The 17,326-nt window shown below is 30.8% G+C and overlaps 1 protein-coding gene across 1 annotated transcript in view; it reads right to left on the reverse strand.

The window, feature by feature from the left end:
• Positions 1-17,326, reverse strand: part of LOC143251652 (rap guanine nucleotide exchange factor 4-like) — a 249,897-nt gene that overhangs the window by 14,850 nt on the left and 217,721 nt on the right. Inside the window, exons 20-21 of the mRNA XM_076502913.1 lie at positions 12,089-12,186; positions 10,973-11,109 (exon numbers count right to left, since the gene is read on the reverse strand). Of these exons, the coding sequence (XP_076359028.1) occupies positions 10,973-11,109; positions 12,089-12,186 (235 nt within the window). The remainder of the gene's footprint in view (positions 1-10,972; positions 11,110-12,088; positions 12,187-17,326) is intronic.

Below are 17,326 nucleotides of genomic sequence, written 5' to 3' on the forward strand. Positions count from 1 at the left end.
ATCTTATTTAGAGAGTGCAATAATATGCTTAATACAAAAGATTTATGACAATATTATGGAATTCATTTTGCACGTTATCATTCTGTAGACAACTTCTGACACCATTTTATTACGATGGAGCTATACTTACATTCCACTTTCCCTTCAACTTTTAAAAGTTGTCCTTATTTCTACGAGGATATTTTCTTTTTCTTTTGTTACTCTTCTGTCTTTTATATTTATTTTTCAAAAACCATGCCAAACACAGTCTCTTTTTTTTCTTGACTTCAACACCTGATCTGATAATAGTGTTTCAAAATCATAAGGGGTTGTGCTGCCTCCATAATGCTAAATAAGAAAGACAGCCGCTTCTTTCAATTATTTTCTAACTTCTTACAGTGCTGTAAGTAGTTATCCGGATTTTTTTATCGCAAGCCACCAGACAGCTAGCTACACACGTACTGACATCAGGCTATACGGGAGAGGAGGGGTGGAAACGAGGTTGACATAGTGCTTCGAATTGAAGCCTGAGGGTGCGTTACGATGCGAAAGTTGTTAAGAGAGCGTGTTTCTAGGGGCATGTTGCTAGAATGATATGACAAGTGAAAGTTCTTCAATCAGTCCGTTGCTGGGAGCATTTTAGGGTGTCATGGCATGAGTGAGTTATGTGCTGTCAGAAGGTAGGTGTTATCAACTTTATATTAGTAATCAAAATTTTAAAATTAACAATTTAATCTAACTTACATAATGTTCCTTTCACAGTTATTAGTATTGATAACTGTCTATTACAACTACAGAATTGCATTAGATTTAATTACATGACATAATATTTGCTGTTCCTAGAGCTGAATATTGTTACTATCAAGTGTTGCTATATTCGGATGCTGTCACAAGTCTGGTGGCGTTTGTCTAGATGTGTGTGGTTTACAAAGGTGAACGGTGTTACTATATTTCTATAGGATCGAATACAGATTTCAACCCGTTTCAACTTATGTTTATAGTTTTCATTTATACATTACTTGCATTTATACAAAATAATAGTGTTATTAGCAGATCTAATGCACTGCTGAAATATTTCCATGACACATAATATTTCGTTTTTATTCTGTTTTATAATTTAGTAAAAAAAATTAGCATACTCTTTATAGTTTTTACTTTTATATTTAATCTTACTCTTTACATTTTCTGATGTTTTGTATGTAAACAACTTATCATTAATTGACTTCCATAATTAACTCGTATTCACAAAAAACCCTTATTTAAATCTCATGTTTAGCTTTATAAGTTTATCATTAAAGTTTATTGTTACTGTTTGTAGATATATTATTCTTACCTTCCTAGAGAAAAATTTTCACTAATCTTGTTACATGATGAGTTAGACATAAAACTTTTAAAACACGTCAGTACAGATATAAACGAGCTCTCTTTTGCAATAGATATTAAGAACACAATACAAGGTCTGATAGTCACACCTTCAGTGTATTACTTATGCATACCAGCTGATGGCAAGTTTAGAAAACTTTCACCTCTTTGTGTCTGCCTTAGGCTAAAACAATTAATGCTTTTTTTCTTATAAAACTGAAAGAAAATTCAAAAATTCTAGTTCCAAATCTTTCAGAACTTTACTTTATGTACACTATAAATCAGTTTCAAATCAGTGTTCTGGGATTTACTTATATAAAATGTCCATTTTGTTATAGATCAGTATGCTATAATTAATATATGTAAAAAAAAACTAATTTGAAAAGTATAATAAATACTTAATTAAAATTCAAGTACATTAATATACTACTTACATAAGCATTATCTCCATATTACTATTTGCTGATTTCAGTGTGTAAGAATTTATATAGTTTATAAGCAATGGTGAACAATTCTTATACTTTAACTGTATTTTGAAATGAAGTTATTTTACTGATTATTTTGCCCCGACATAAAGCAATTGGTAAAAAGTTCAAATAGTGGCAGTCATAAATATAGCATAATATTTTTTTTCAAAATGAAAAATAGTTTGACTATGATTGATTCCGTTTTACTTTTAATATTTATGATATCTTATTAAGAACCAAGTGATTAGTGTTTTTGGTGAAATGAACCACACCATTCGGTGTTTGTTACATATACACTTCACATTAGTTACTATAATAACTAATATTCACTTTTACAAACTGTTAAATATAATTAGTTAGACTGAGATTATAATACACAATACATTTAATAATGAACTACACATTCATACATTATACTTTAAGTACTGAAATTGTCTCCCGCTAGTACAGCGGTATGTCTCCGGATTTACAACGCTAAAATCAGGGGTTCGATTACCCTCGGTGAACTCAGCAGATAACCCGATATGGCTTTGTTATAAGAAAAACAAACAAATTATTGAAATTTCTTTACCAAACGTGTAAATTATTAAAGAATGAAGTTTTTGTGTGCGTTAATTTTTTCATTAGAGTTTATTACAATTACACACATAACATACTAAATTTCTAAAATATCTTAAGGGAAATAAATAACCATGTTAGTTATACGAAAACACACTCTTTTACATCTGTGCCTTTTTGCCTAGTAGTTCATTTTGCGACAATTAAAAATAATAAACGAAAAACTTATTTTGTATCCCTACAATTTCTATTAAAAGTTCACAAAACATTCAAACTAGCTCATAAACGTAATTGCAAATTCAAAAAACATTGAAAGTAGCTCATAAACCCATATGATCTCAAACAAGATTATCACGTTGTCACATATACACATAACAATAATTAAAAGTGATGTTTATTGTAAATATAAAAAGTTTTCATCAATGGACTTATATGCTAAAAAGTTGTCGTGTGTCCGAATTGTTTGCACGTCTATACGAGGAAAACTTCTATTATCTTGGTATTTTTATACAACTGAGATACTCATTCCCTCACTTTGATCAGTAGAAATAATGCTGTAGTGACAAAACGCATACCATCAAAAACATCAATGATGATAAACTATGGCAAAAGTGTTGTGATTTAGTTGTGGTGTATTTTGTACAGTGTCTAAAATATAGAAACTTTGATAATCCTTCCCTCATATTTCATTTATAGTAACATACTTGAGGTGTGTTGTGATGTGAAACTAAGACGTTTTCCTAAATCATGTATAACTTAAAGTTTTGCTCACAAAAAGTTCAGTATGCTTGCTAAATATGTGATTTTACTTACATATCTTAACAATATAACGTAGGGTTATAATAAAACATAAGTTTTTCCATACCAGATAGAGATTTGTTAGAAACTACTATTCATGGTGTGTAATTTAATCATAATAAACCAACCTCGACTTTTATTTATAAACTAAGATGTTTTTGTAATTAATCTATTTTGAAGTTTTGTTAACATATGTGTAATACGTAAGTCCGAGATTAAAGATAGTACATTAGTCTAAGTTGAGAAGTGAATTTCATACGAGAAAATTACTAAACTCTGATTTGTAACTGATTATTTTGATACATTTGGTACGTAACAACTTCAAAATACATGTGAAGTAATATAACTATTTTGAAATAGTCGTAGATTAATTATTTTATTTATAACTAAAGGTTTGCTTCCCAGTAGCACAGCAGTATATCTGCAGACAATGCTAGAGACCAGGTTTCGATACCCGTGGTGAGTACAGCACAGTTAGACCATTGTGTATCTTTGTGTTTAACTTCAAACAAACAAACAAACTAGAGGTTCTTTTGCGGTTGTGATTGTCAATTCTAAATTGTGAATGAGTTTATCAACACTATCTGGAAACAACTAAATCTTCCTGCGCAAATAAATAAGGTATACTTAAATCCCGTATAATTTGCATGTTTATGTGATCTAAGTAAATATTATAAATTAGAAATGAACCGATCTTTAATTTTGAAAATTATTCCAAGCCTAATGACGAGTCTGACCATATGCTGTTACACTATTTAATAATTCTACATTAACTAAACAGTGTTAATCATTATAATTTATTCAGGATGAGTCTCCAATTTATTATGTTACATACGTTATGTATTACGATTTTAAATAATCGTAATTTTTTATTTTCATTGAGAAGTGAATTCAATGTCAATATGTATCAACTTTATAGTATTTGCCAACAAGATTGATTCACACAATTTTCTTTCTTAACACAAATATATTTTAATATATAAACAACAATAAAATGTGTAAAACGGTTATAACAAATAGTTATGATAAATAATGATTTATATACAAAACTTTTACAAAATTACAAACAATACTGAGTCTTCTATGTGTTCTGAAACTGAACATTTTATTAATGGTTCACGATGAGCGAATTAATTCTGTGTTAATACACAGATACACTTTACTTCACGAGAATGCTATTCATCACACGTGAGTGGTCTTTTTTCGATGAAAATATCTAATGTCCTTGTAGAATTAATAACAACAAAAGTTAATTCACTAAAATGTTCGAAATCTATAAACATTCCTAGTCATATATTTGTTGTTCTTTGATTAATAGGCATTTGTCACTATTATAGCTTCCGATACTTATAGTATACTGACTGCAGCGACCCAACAATGTTAAATTGCCTCTTGGTGCATCAATCTATAAACTATCAGAGTGAGGTTCTCTAGAATTAACAGTAAATATTTACAAAAGCACTGACGTATCTTCGAATATTGTTTTTAACCGAACTTTCGGTTTACAAAATGTGAAATAAAAGATATAGATTTTGTTTGTCTTTTAGAAATATGCAAAATAAGGGACAGATTTCTAGTTTGTCTGCCTGTTTTGTAGAAACGAAAGAAATACTCGTTTTTCTTAACCAGCTTATCAGTCAAAATACATTATTATTTATTAACATTACATCATTCATTAAAATATCTAAGATTAGATGTGACATTTCCAATCGTTTTTATAAAGTAGGGTATTGAAATAACAGGTGACTAATGAATAAGGGTCAAAGCACTGGTCACCCTTTAGTCTCCTCTTTGAAAGTTATTTTGTTATGGATATATATGTGTTTGTGTGTGTGTAAATTAATAAACAGAGTTAGACAGTGCTATGGGTTACCAATACATTCATGCGATCAGCATCTCCAAACAAATCATTTTGGGGTGTGTCATATTTGCTTTGTTTATTGAGATATATTTTAGTTACAAATTTATATGGTTAAACATTAAGATGTTCCACACTTACTATATCACGGGGTATTACCCAGAATAGACATAATAAGCTCTAGATGAGGATTTGGACAGAAGATGATGAAAATGAAGAATATTTTTCTTCTAAAGAAAACTGTTTTGTTTAAATGTATGGAAATTTAAAGGTCTTTTTTTAGGACCGTTACTTTATGTGAAAAGGGAAAACTTTTATTGTACATATCGCCTCTACTGATGAAGAGCTTCTCACTATTTATATTCACAATGAACATTGCTGTTAATTATTGTCATGTGTAACCACATGATAATCTTTGATAGAATTTAGAGATCGTTTAGGTCTATAAGTGAGTTTCAATGTTTTGTGAGTTCGAGATTGCGTTCATGAGCTAGTTACAATGTTTTGTGAACTTTAATAGACATTGTAAAAATAAACTAACTGTAGAATTTACGTTACCAAAAATTTTAATCACTTGGTTCTTGGACTAGCTAGCCAGTTATTGTGAAATAGGTTTGGTAATACTAATCTTATGGTTTTTCTAATTTTGTATATTTTCTTAACCAAGATGGTCAGTGCCTTTGAATATCAAATACTTTGAACTGTTATCTAGATAGCTCCAAAGTGCTTACTTTGAACTGTTATCTAGATGGCTCCAAAGTGCTTACTTTGAACTGTTATCTAGATAGCTCCAAAGAGCTTATTTGAACTGTTATTTAGATAGCTCCAAAGTGCTTACAGTCTTAGTACAATTAAATTTAAATGTACATAATATCGCGAAAGATGCAAAATGAAATGTGTAATATTCTTTTTAATGTAACTAATGAGCAGAGGTCATTGACTGAAATATCTCACAGCCCTAAAGACGGCTGATATGGGTAGTAAAACTTTAATTAGAGTAAAGTACAGAACAACATTTTGACCTTCTTAGTCATCTTCGGGTTAACAAAAAAGTTTGCAACTGACTGTTTCTAGGCGCATGTTTTAGGGACGAGAATGTAGAGATGTTGCTGTTAGATTCAGGTTATTAACTGGTATAGGTAAAAACGTATTCCTTTGTATTGGTTCAATTTTGGTTTCAGTTCTGGTATACGTAGGGCTTATTTGATTTTGCGTTTGTTTGTATTTGTTTCCCTACTTAGTATGTCGTTGTATCCTGTTAATAAATGTTAGTTGTGTTGTGCTTATTTGATTTGCAATGTTCAAAAACATACGAAGGCGTTTTCTTGTTCTTTGAATCCGATTTTCATTTTCTGCATGTCTCTCTGATATAAAAGTTGTTGCATTGTATTTTATGTTGGTGAGATGTTTGTCATTGTAGTTTTTATATAGTACGGATTTTAGTTTTTTTGTCTGTTTTTTAAATCAGTTTAGTGTTTACTAGAATGTTATGTTTTGTTGTAAGGTTTTTTTTCCAAATGTTGGTTATTTTGTCGTTAATATCGGGAATAATAGTAATAATAAGTTTCAGAGTTTGCTTTTTCTTTGAAGTTATTATTGTTTGTTGTTGGTCTTGGTGTGTGTGCAAATTTTTCAACGATTTGTGAAGGAAATTTGTTGGTGTTAATAAAGTGCTGTTTCAGTTGATTTCATCATTAATTTTATTTGTTTGTTTTGGAATTTCGCACAAAGCTACTCGAGGGCTATCTGTGCTAGCCGTCCCTAATTTAGCAGTGTAAGACTAGAGGGAAGGCAGCTAGTCATCACCACCCACCGCCAACTCTTGGGCTACTCTTTTACCAACGAAAAGTGGGATTGACCGTCACATTATAACGCCCCCACGGCTGGGAGGGCGAGCATGTGTAGCGCGACGCAGGCGCGAACCCGCGACCCTCGGATTACGAGTCGCGCGCCTTACGCGCTTTGCATGCCGGGCCCATTAATTTTATCCGGTGAGCATTGTTTTGTGGCTGTGGTTATTTGGTTTCTTAAAAAAGTCATCATGAATGACTTGCTATTAGTGTGTTAATGTCTGATACATTGAAAGTTCTGGTATTTTAAATAACAGTTTTCATAATATGTGTGTGTATATGTTGATGACGACAATATCTCCAAGCTTTACATTTGTTTATGTGTTGTCACAAATAACTTTCTATATCGTATTATGAGCTTAGAAATTACATGTTGAAATTTGTGCGTGTTTCATATCGGCACTGTGCTAGTTCTGGTACTTTAAATAATAACAGTCAGTAAATCATTTATTTATTTGTGTGGCGATGGTTTGTTAAATATGATTTATGAAACAGTGTCCTACAGAACATTGAATAAAAAGTTATTTCATACTTTCAAAAGTGTTTTGTGCATATAGAGGTGTTAATGGCTATATAGAAAGTGGACGAAGTAAGTCAGTCATTTATTATTTTTATTATATATAATGAAAGTCAACATAATTAAATCTGAACTTTGATGACTTACACCGTCACAGTTTATTTGTTTAAACCCTACGGTAATATCAGTGATTAAGTATATGTGAAAGTCTGTCTTTGTAACACATGTGTAAAATATTCTGTCACAACTTAGTATAAGTATTACTGTATAATAAAGGCTGTATTGCCGATGTAATTTGTTGTATAAAATATAATTTTACATCATTGTAGGATAATGTCTTTTTAGGGTAATTTAAACATGTTGTCTTGTATTGTATTCGTGAGATGGAATTGGATATAGTTCTTTTAGGACAGGAAATGTAATAAATTAGTACTGAAAATATAATCACTTGATTGAGTAGGTTTTCATTATCGTACTGTATTTGTAGGATTAATTAATTAATGATGAGAACATTTTTTTTGGAAAAGAAAAAAAGAAATGTCCATTTTATGGGATTTTTTCTTTAAAAACGTGAGATAAAACAACACGTGTAAATTATTTTGTTGCATAAAGTCAAATTAGTAAAGGTGTTATTGCATTATAAACGTTTTATTGACAATGTAAGTTGTTGTTTAAAGTTAAATTAGTAAAAGTATAAATTTTGATTATTGTATGACATTGCCCCTTTTAGAGTGAATGTGTGGATTTTGTTAAAGCACAGTCATATCGGGCGAGCTACTGTGTCTACTGAGGTGAAGTGGAACCCCTGATTTTAGTATTGTGAATCCGTAGACTTACCGCTCTATAATCGGGGGACTTTTTGAGTGATTTGAACCTATAGTCAGTACTGTACGAATGGTAAAAATATACATAAATATGATCATATTACGTTAAATAATAAATTATTACATTGAAACACTTCGTTGATGATTAAAATAGTAAGTTTTAATTAATATATCGTCCTCTTAGGAAAGAAAATTTAATTAACTGATGCATTAGGGTCAACTGCTTGTTTTAGGATGAATTCATTATAAATGATTTAATTAATTAATTATAGTTGATTTAATGAACTAGTGTTAAGCGTCAATTTTATGATGATTTCATTCTCGGCATTTGAGACATGCATTCTACGAGTTATGACACGTTTTCTACTTCATGGTAGTTGGTTATTAACTATTAATTAATTAACTAATGAATTAGCATTCACTTTCCTTTTTGGGATTAACTAATTAATTATTTTTAAGGTGATTTAATTAATTAAATTCTTGTTGAAATACGCATTGCATGAGTTATTGTAGCCTGTCATAGTGGACTAGAAAGAAGTTCTTTAATTTGTGACGTAATCATCCTTCATGGTATAGAACTAATTTCGGCCATCCATAAGTTAGTTATAATCTCTGGTGACGCTGTATTGAACTATAACATCATGGCCAGCTGCCATGGAAACCAAGCTAGTCGTCTCTGACGAGTCCTTTGGTGGTCAAATTCGTAACTATGATCTTGTCATCTTTGATTACATCACCCACTCTCCTTTGGTCATGATAGTTCCACTCTTACTACCCAAGTGATTATTTTTCGACTATTTCAAAACAGATATTTCCTCATGTGGACTTTGAAACTGTTTCGCGTAAGCTGAAATATCTTTTTATTTAAAAATTATAATTATATAAACAGTCAGTTACAAATAAGTTTTCTGTGGTTCTTTTACATAAAAATATTTTTTTCATTATAACCGCTTGTAAATAAAGCCTCAAAGTTAAGTATCACACATACTAAAACAAGTGTTAACAAAATTTCAAGATTTATTGATATAATATTTATGAAAACATTTTCGTAAATACATGTCTAGATAAGTCTTTTATGATAAATTACACACTAAATGTTAGTTTCTGACATCTAATACAAGTCTCCATTTATAATTCTAAGCTACAGCCCAACATAGTAATAACTACAATATACGCTTGTTTTAGCATGTCAGTAGTTAAATGAATAAATCAACATAAACAAAACAAAAGATACACTAGAAGAGGTTTTTTATTGTTATTCTAGTTGTTTTACGGGGCTTAGTCTTTCTTAAAATCGTCGAAAGTAATGGTAGAAAGTTTATTGTTTTTCAAGTAATGGTCGTTGACATGGACGTGACAAACGATCAAAAACCAAAGCATTTCTCACAGAATTTAAGCCTTTGGTGCAATTTCTTGAAGTTTTCCTTTGTTCTATTATACATAGAGATATGTGTGTAAAATTTGCGCGAAATTCAAAATAAACCAAATTAAACAATAAACAAAACTAATAGAACATTTTTGTAGACGATCACACGATTGTACACTGTGAAAATATCCACCACAAAGAATACACTCGTGAGCTATCAGCGCTAGCCGTCGCTAATTTAGCAATGTAAGAGTAGAGAGAAGGCAGCTAGTCATCACCACCCACCATCAACTATTGGGCTACTGTTTTACCAACGAACAGTGGAATTGACCGAACATTATAACGCCCCCACGGGTGAAAGGGCTAGCATGTTTGGTGTGACGGGGATTCAAACCTGCGACCCTCAAATTACGAGTCGAGTGCTTTAACCACCTGGCCATGCTGGGCTCCTTTGTTTATAGAGATGTGTTTTACTTACATATTCATTTGACTGAAAATTTAAATATTCCACAATTATTGCTACAATAAGCTCTTGAAGTTACTCAAAATAACCATAAGATGTTTTAAATGAGGATTCGTCCTGAAGACAGTGAAAAAAATGATCTTCTTTAAATGAGTAAAATTTAAAGATCCTTTTCAGGACCATCACATCCTGAGAAGAAGAATGTTATAATTGCACATACCATTTCTAATGATAAAAAAATCTCACTTCCAATATTTATAATAAATATTAGAATTAATTTGTTGTCTCATCTTTCAAGTTTTATATATCTTCCTCGGAAAAACTAATTTTGTAAATACTATTGGTATACTTGAAGTTTCAAGTATGTCTAGATAAGACAATATCTCGTACATGTTTTAGTAATTTTCTTAATGTTCATTTGTTTTTCTTTCAAGTATATCGAAAACGTTAAGCTAGACATATAACTGTCTAACCTTTGACAAAACGAATAATAAAATTTGGTGTTCTTTGTGTAAGTGTAAAATATAAAACAACACACGTTACTGTAACATTATTTTAAAACCTATTTTAAAATGTCTCGTGACAAATTTTAAGTTTATTTACATATAATGTTACACAAATGAACGTATAAACTTTAACTGCCCCCAGTGACATAGTAGTATGTCTGCGGACTTAGAATGCTAAAAACCGGGTTTCGATACCCGTAGAGGGCAGAGCACAGATAGCCCATTGTGAAGCTTTGTGTGTAACTTCAAACAAACGAATAAACTATAACTGAAATAGTAATATGAGCATAATGTATGAAAGTTGTGTGAGAGCTAATACAGTTATTTATAAACTAGAATGTTTAAATTATATTAATTTAAATAAAATTTATTTATTAAAATTAAATTAAATTAATATAAAATTAAATTTATAACGTAAACTCACTTTCGTCTCTAGACTTGATTGGCAGACTTTCCTCCTCGTTCTCTTCAGCAGATCCACTGGATGTTAGACTTTCTATTTGACCGCTGTTTGAAATCTTCCACCGCTGAGGTGCAGTACTTGCTAATTCTTCCTGAAATCTTTCAAAAAAGTTGCGCCCGAGATATTAATATATTAACATGTATATTCTTAGTTACTAAAATAGTTCTTAATGTGATATGAAAAACAACATTTTCTAAATACAATAAAAGTGACAAATCACTAAAGATATTTTCAAGAGAAACGTAGTGACTTTAAAGTAGTAATTAAAAACAAAATTTAAAATAGATATATTTAGTTGTTTGATTATGAATACGATTATTTTTCTAAAAGTTGCAATTCTCTCTCGAAGAATTCAAGAGCCTTTCAGTGGTTCAGCATCCAATCTCAAGGTTCAAGAGGTTAAAACCCAGATGTCGATATTCATCTACTTAACAACAAACAGACAAAAGAGTTCAACAAACAATCTATGCAGAATTTTGTTTAAAAAGGACAGATCGGGAAGTACAAAAACAACTTTTTGTCATACCTCTCAGGCGAATTATTTGTACATTTCATTGTTACGAATTTTCGTATAGAACTACATAATGGTTACCTGCGTTAGCCATCGCTAATTTGAAACTGAATATAGAAAATGTAAAAGTAAATGAAAAGTAACTAGTTAAGAGCACTTACCGCCAACTTTTATGATAGTTTAATCGAATATTTGACCTTCGTTCTTATAATGCATCCAAAGTGCGTAGCGCGATATTGAAGCAAGAGTCTGGTTACACTAATCACTATGCCACTTCCAATTCCCAACGAAGTTAAAAATTCTTAATAAAATAAAACTCTTCACATGTAAAATCGCAATATTTTTTATGTTGATTAGCTTTGTCTTCGACATAAACATTTCTGTTTTCTTAAAACCGAAACTTTTCTAACGAACTATTTTCTTTATTTTAGTGCGTGAATACAGTAATGAGTTTAATTCTAGCAAAATGTATTAGATTCACATCATTTTATAAAGAAATAAGGTAAATCAAAATTAAAGATGATAAAAATATCAGCTGTAAAAAGTTAAAAGTAGTTTTTCCTAACCTTTGTTTGGCATCGATCATTTTAGTCAGTAGTTTAACTTCCATTTTAAGATGTCCGTGGTAAAATTCGCAGTCTTGAAGCAGTAACGCTTGCAAATCCTAGATAAATTGAAAATGTACATATTTAATGAGTATTTTCTGTATTAAAACACGCACAGTGTGGAGCATATGCTGTTTCACACAGTATATAATTTTACAGATTTGCAATTAGTAAAGTAAGATAGTACTAGGAGGATATTGGATAAACTTCCTTTTGACAAAACTAAAGTTATTTACATAATTGCGTGTCTTATTTCAGTTATTAAACAAGATAATGAAAAAATAATGTAGGTTTCAATTTACTAATTTACGACAAAATCTCATTGACAAAATTTTAGCATCTGTTATTTTCGATAAAACTTTTATTTTATGGTTAACATCAACTTCATTTACGCATTATTAGGATTAGACAACTCAGAAATATTTACGACATTTTAGAGAATAATTTGTAAGTTAAACTGTCAGCATCAGATATCTTTATTATTTTACAAACTTTATACAGAATATATCATGTCATCCCATAAGTAATGTCCGAAAATTTGATACAGAATGTGCATCATAATTTCTGTCTTTGTAGAAGGCTTTAATGACTAAAATATGTATTAGGATGTGTATAAAAATGTTCAGACAAATAAAAGAAACTAACTCAACTCCATTTTTTTAATTCATTAATCAAATAAACCCTCATGAATATGGATGTGTCTGAGGAGCACATTAGGCATATAATGCTTTATGAGTTTAAAAAAAGGCAATAGTGCAGCAGAAATTACACAAAACATTGAAGGTGTTTATAGTGCTGAGTTTCTCAATAAAGAGAAACGTCGAAGGTGGTTTCAGAAGTTCAGATCAGGTGACTACAGCTTAAGTGATGTGCCACGTTCAGGTCGTCCTGTTGAGTTTAATGATAACTTGCTGCTGGCTGCACTTGATGAAATTTGTGCTGTAACAGTTGAAGAACTAGCACAGAAGCTTAATTCAACCTAATCAACAGTTCAACGTCATTTGCAAATGTTAATTGAGAAAAAGGTCAATCGTGTTCTTCAGCTAGCTCAGTTGAAGTCAGTATCAGCCATCAGAAGAAAAGTTAGATTTCAATACAACAAGGAGCGCCCTCCAGAAATTAAGTTCAAAACTGGATGAAAAAAATAAGGAGATTGGTTTAATTAATGATAACCCACGAACTGGAAGACCGACTATAAACAGTGATACTGTGTTGTTTGTAGTGCTAGCGTTTACATAACTGGTGTATTTAAAAGACAGAGAAACCAAAATATTTTTGGCAACATGAAAGAAATTCTCCTAAAGTGAATGACTGGTGTGGTCTAGGAAAATCACGCATAGTTCTCTATTCTTTTTTGAATGAACTGTTGTGAATGGTGAGGCTTTTTTGGATATGGTACAGAAGTAACATTCTTACAATTAAATATGCTTAATCTTGAATAAATTCCCTTTTTTTTCCTTATATCTTATATAAAAGCGAGTGTTTCAAAAATTCAAACTGAACAAAGACTTTATGGACTCCTGTATAAATAATATGGTACCATGAAACAACAGTAAATAAAATCCTTAGCACTGTTACCACTGAAACCTTTTTATCAAAGATGAAATTATTTGTTTATTTTTTGAATTTCGCACAAAGCTACTCGAGGGCTATCTGTGTCAACCGTCCCTAATTTAGCAGTGTAAGACTAGAGGGAAGGCAGCTAGTCAACACCACCCATCGCCAACTCTTGAGCTACTCTTTTACCAACGTATAGTGGGATTGATCGTAACATTATAATGCCCCCACGGCTGAAAGGGCGAATATGTTTGATGCGAACGTGATTCGAACCCGCGATCCTCAGATTACGAGTCGAACTCCTTAACCCACTTGACCATGTCGGGCCGGGTGAAAGTGATAAAATACACTTTTTTTTCTTTATTTTCAGCAAGGATGTACTTTAAATTATAAAACATAATCTGCGGAATCATTACAACGTGATTTATGTCTGATGTGTTTTAGAGGTAAAAGAAATTAACAAAACAATTCCTTTAAACATCATGTTGTTTTTATTTTAGTAATTAATTTCTATAACTATTTGCAATACATTAATAGTATAAAGATTTGCTTGCAGTGAAATCTGTAAAATGTATTAGTAAATGGTCAACGAACACGAAAATATCCTCAGAAATGTATGTGTTTATGAACAATCCTATTACACGAAGCTAAGCGTTCTTTAACGTTCGAACTGTGGACTTCGTGGTGTCCACTGTTTTGAATTTTGCAGCAAATTAGCAGTAGTACAAAAAGTCAAACGTGGAGAAGCAAGTCTTCGTTAAAAAGCACTCTGTAACACATTTTATGAACATAAAGTGTAATAAGCTTGAAAATTATGTGATAAAAATTCCTTGAAACATTGGGTTGACCAACATATCTAATGTTTCTATTTACTTTATTTTATTTCGTCTGTGTTTTTTAATTTGCTTCCAGCGTTAAGAAAATAAAATTTTATAGTTTATTCTTAATGTTTCAGACACAAGTTTATATATAGTCACAGCTAATGTCACTAACAGCTTTGGTTTCAAATAGTCTTTATTTTTAACAGTCTATAATTACAGGTATCAAATATTATTTCTGACTGGAACTTACATGTTTTTGAATATGTAAGGTGAGGACTAACAATTGCATAAATAAAGGTGTGATTGTTCTTGGAAATTTCAGTTGTTATTAATTCTTACATGATTAAACACAAGAAAATATGTTTGTACATGAAACGTAACTACTGCCTTAGATAACAATGTCTGAGTGGTCAGGCCATTGCTGCAACTGAACAATATAACGCACGATGCGTGAACAGCAAACTACTCTTTATGCAAAGCGTGGCATTTCTAGGAGGGTATGGAGTCATTTATCCCCAAATATTGTTTGAGTTTATGCCATGAGATTGACCATTGAGCCATTTTAACTATAAATACAGCTTACACACAATGTAATGTATTGAATTAAAAAAATCAAGTATAAATAGATAAGTTGTAGCTATAAATGGCATAAAAAAGTGATCAGACCCTCGAACCCCTAATATTAATCCGACAATGTGATATCGAGTGAAGTTAAACGAACTTGTGTTTGTGTGTGCAAACTCATAATAGCGCCACAGTTTTTCTGAAATTTGTCAAGAGAGATAAATTTGCGGAATTGATAAGATTTGTTAAGATTCATAAAGAAATAAGTGCGTGTGCATTGAAGAAACATTTATAGATTTCAATAATATTCGTGGGGAAACTGCATACTGTATCAGTGAGGAAATTTTGAATAAGTTATAGAATGATGATTTGGATCTCACTATGATGCGCGTTCAATCATATGGTAACAGTAAAAATATGAGCGGACGTAACAAGTGGTCCCAGTCAAGAATGTTAAAAGTGCCAAAATACGCTCATTATGTACAATTTTGTGAACACTATTTAAAATTATCGATTATTTATGCTTTTGAAAGAAAACAGTAAAAACGTTTACTCGTATTTCAACAAAGTCGATTTGTTTATACTTATCAGGATGAACACCTAGGTGGGATGAAATAACTAAAAAAATGGAAATTTCAGTTAAACAGCTTTGCTCGACATGCTGGAGCTCTAAAGCTAATGCTTTGGGAGCTATTAGACACCAACTCAAAGACATTTTAGAAGTCTTGAATGAACTTAGTAAAAATGATGCAGCTGTAGAAAGTCACATCTCTAAAATTAATTTGGAATTCATTTTTACTCAATTGTCTGTGACTTATGATTGCAACAAATTGACAAGACAACAAAGATGCTGCAGTATAAAAACTGTAACCTTCAGAAGACGCTGACACTTTTGTTAGACTTAGAATCTAAGATCGTAAACATTGAGAAAAATATGGACAAACATTTTCAAACAGCTAAAATAATTTGTCAAGATTTAAATATTTCAATAAAGGTAAACAGAAAACATAAATCATGTAAGGAGTCATTGTGTGTGTGAGTTTTTCATATAGCAAAGTCACATCGGGCTATCTGCCGAGTCCACCACGGGGAATCGATCACCTACTTTTAGCGTTGCAAATCGTTTTTTTTTTACTTACAAACCACTTAATGAGGCCTCATAAACACATATATTACATACAAAACAAATACGACAATCAAATACACAATTATATACAATTGAATGCACCGAATACTATTGGTAATTATTCATATCAAAGGACACACAATAATGTAACGTTGTGAAAAGGACGAACAAATTTAGAATAAAATTGACAAAAAGAATTTACATCATTACGAATAATATACCTGGAATAATCAAAACATATTTTCTTTCTTAACTTACCTTTATAAAATGACAACATATTTAAAGGAAAGTTAAAACTTTGTCTACTTTAAATAGTAGATTTACCGCTGTACCAGCGGAGGACTAAGGAATCATTAATGAATGAAAATACAAAATGTTGTACCGACTTCAAATGTGAACTAAAGGACAGATTTATTGTAATCAACGAAATTTACAAAAAAAAAAAATCAGAATTTTATCTGAGAAGTCATTACTGAATTCAAATGATGACGAAATTATGACGTCATGTAAGTTCACATGTGAATCTTATTCCAATTATGTTGATTTCATAGAGCTACATTTTGAGTTAAGGTTATTAGAAAAGTATTTTATAAAATTTGACATCAAAGAAGATATGTACCAAATAATTTGTTAAAAGTAATCAAAGAGTTGTTTTCCAATATTGACATTGTATTGAGAATATTCTTTACGTTTTCTGTTGAAATTGCTTCGTCAGAACGAAGCTTTAGTAAATTAAAAATTATTAATTGTCGACGAGCATTAACAGGATAGCAACGACACAATTCCTTTGTAATTATTTCCACAGAATATGAAACAGCGAAATTATTAAATTATGATAAATTAATTGACATGTTCTTAGAACAGAAAACAAATAAAATTTAGTTGTTTTTATTTCTGTATTTACGTAATCTTTACTCTATAAATAGTAAATTGTTTGTATTTTTTGTTTATATAGAATAGATAAAATTATTTGAGAATATTATTATTATTTTCTTACTTTTTAAAATTTTCGTAAAGGGCGCTAAAGGTGTGGTTTGCCTGAGACGCAAAAAATTCTCACTACGGCCCTGCTAAGAAACAGTCCGATAACAAGTATTTAGAAATATCAACGACTCTGTTTTGTATGTGTGA

Source organism: Tachypleus tridentatus, chromosome 6 (assembly GCF_004210375.1).
Source record: "Tachypleus tridentatus isolate NWPU-2018 chromosome 6, ASM421037v1, whole genome shotgun sequence".
Classification (NCBI taxonomy): Eukaryota; Metazoa; Arthropoda; class Merostomata; order Xiphosura; family Limulidae; genus Tachypleus; species Tachypleus tridentatus.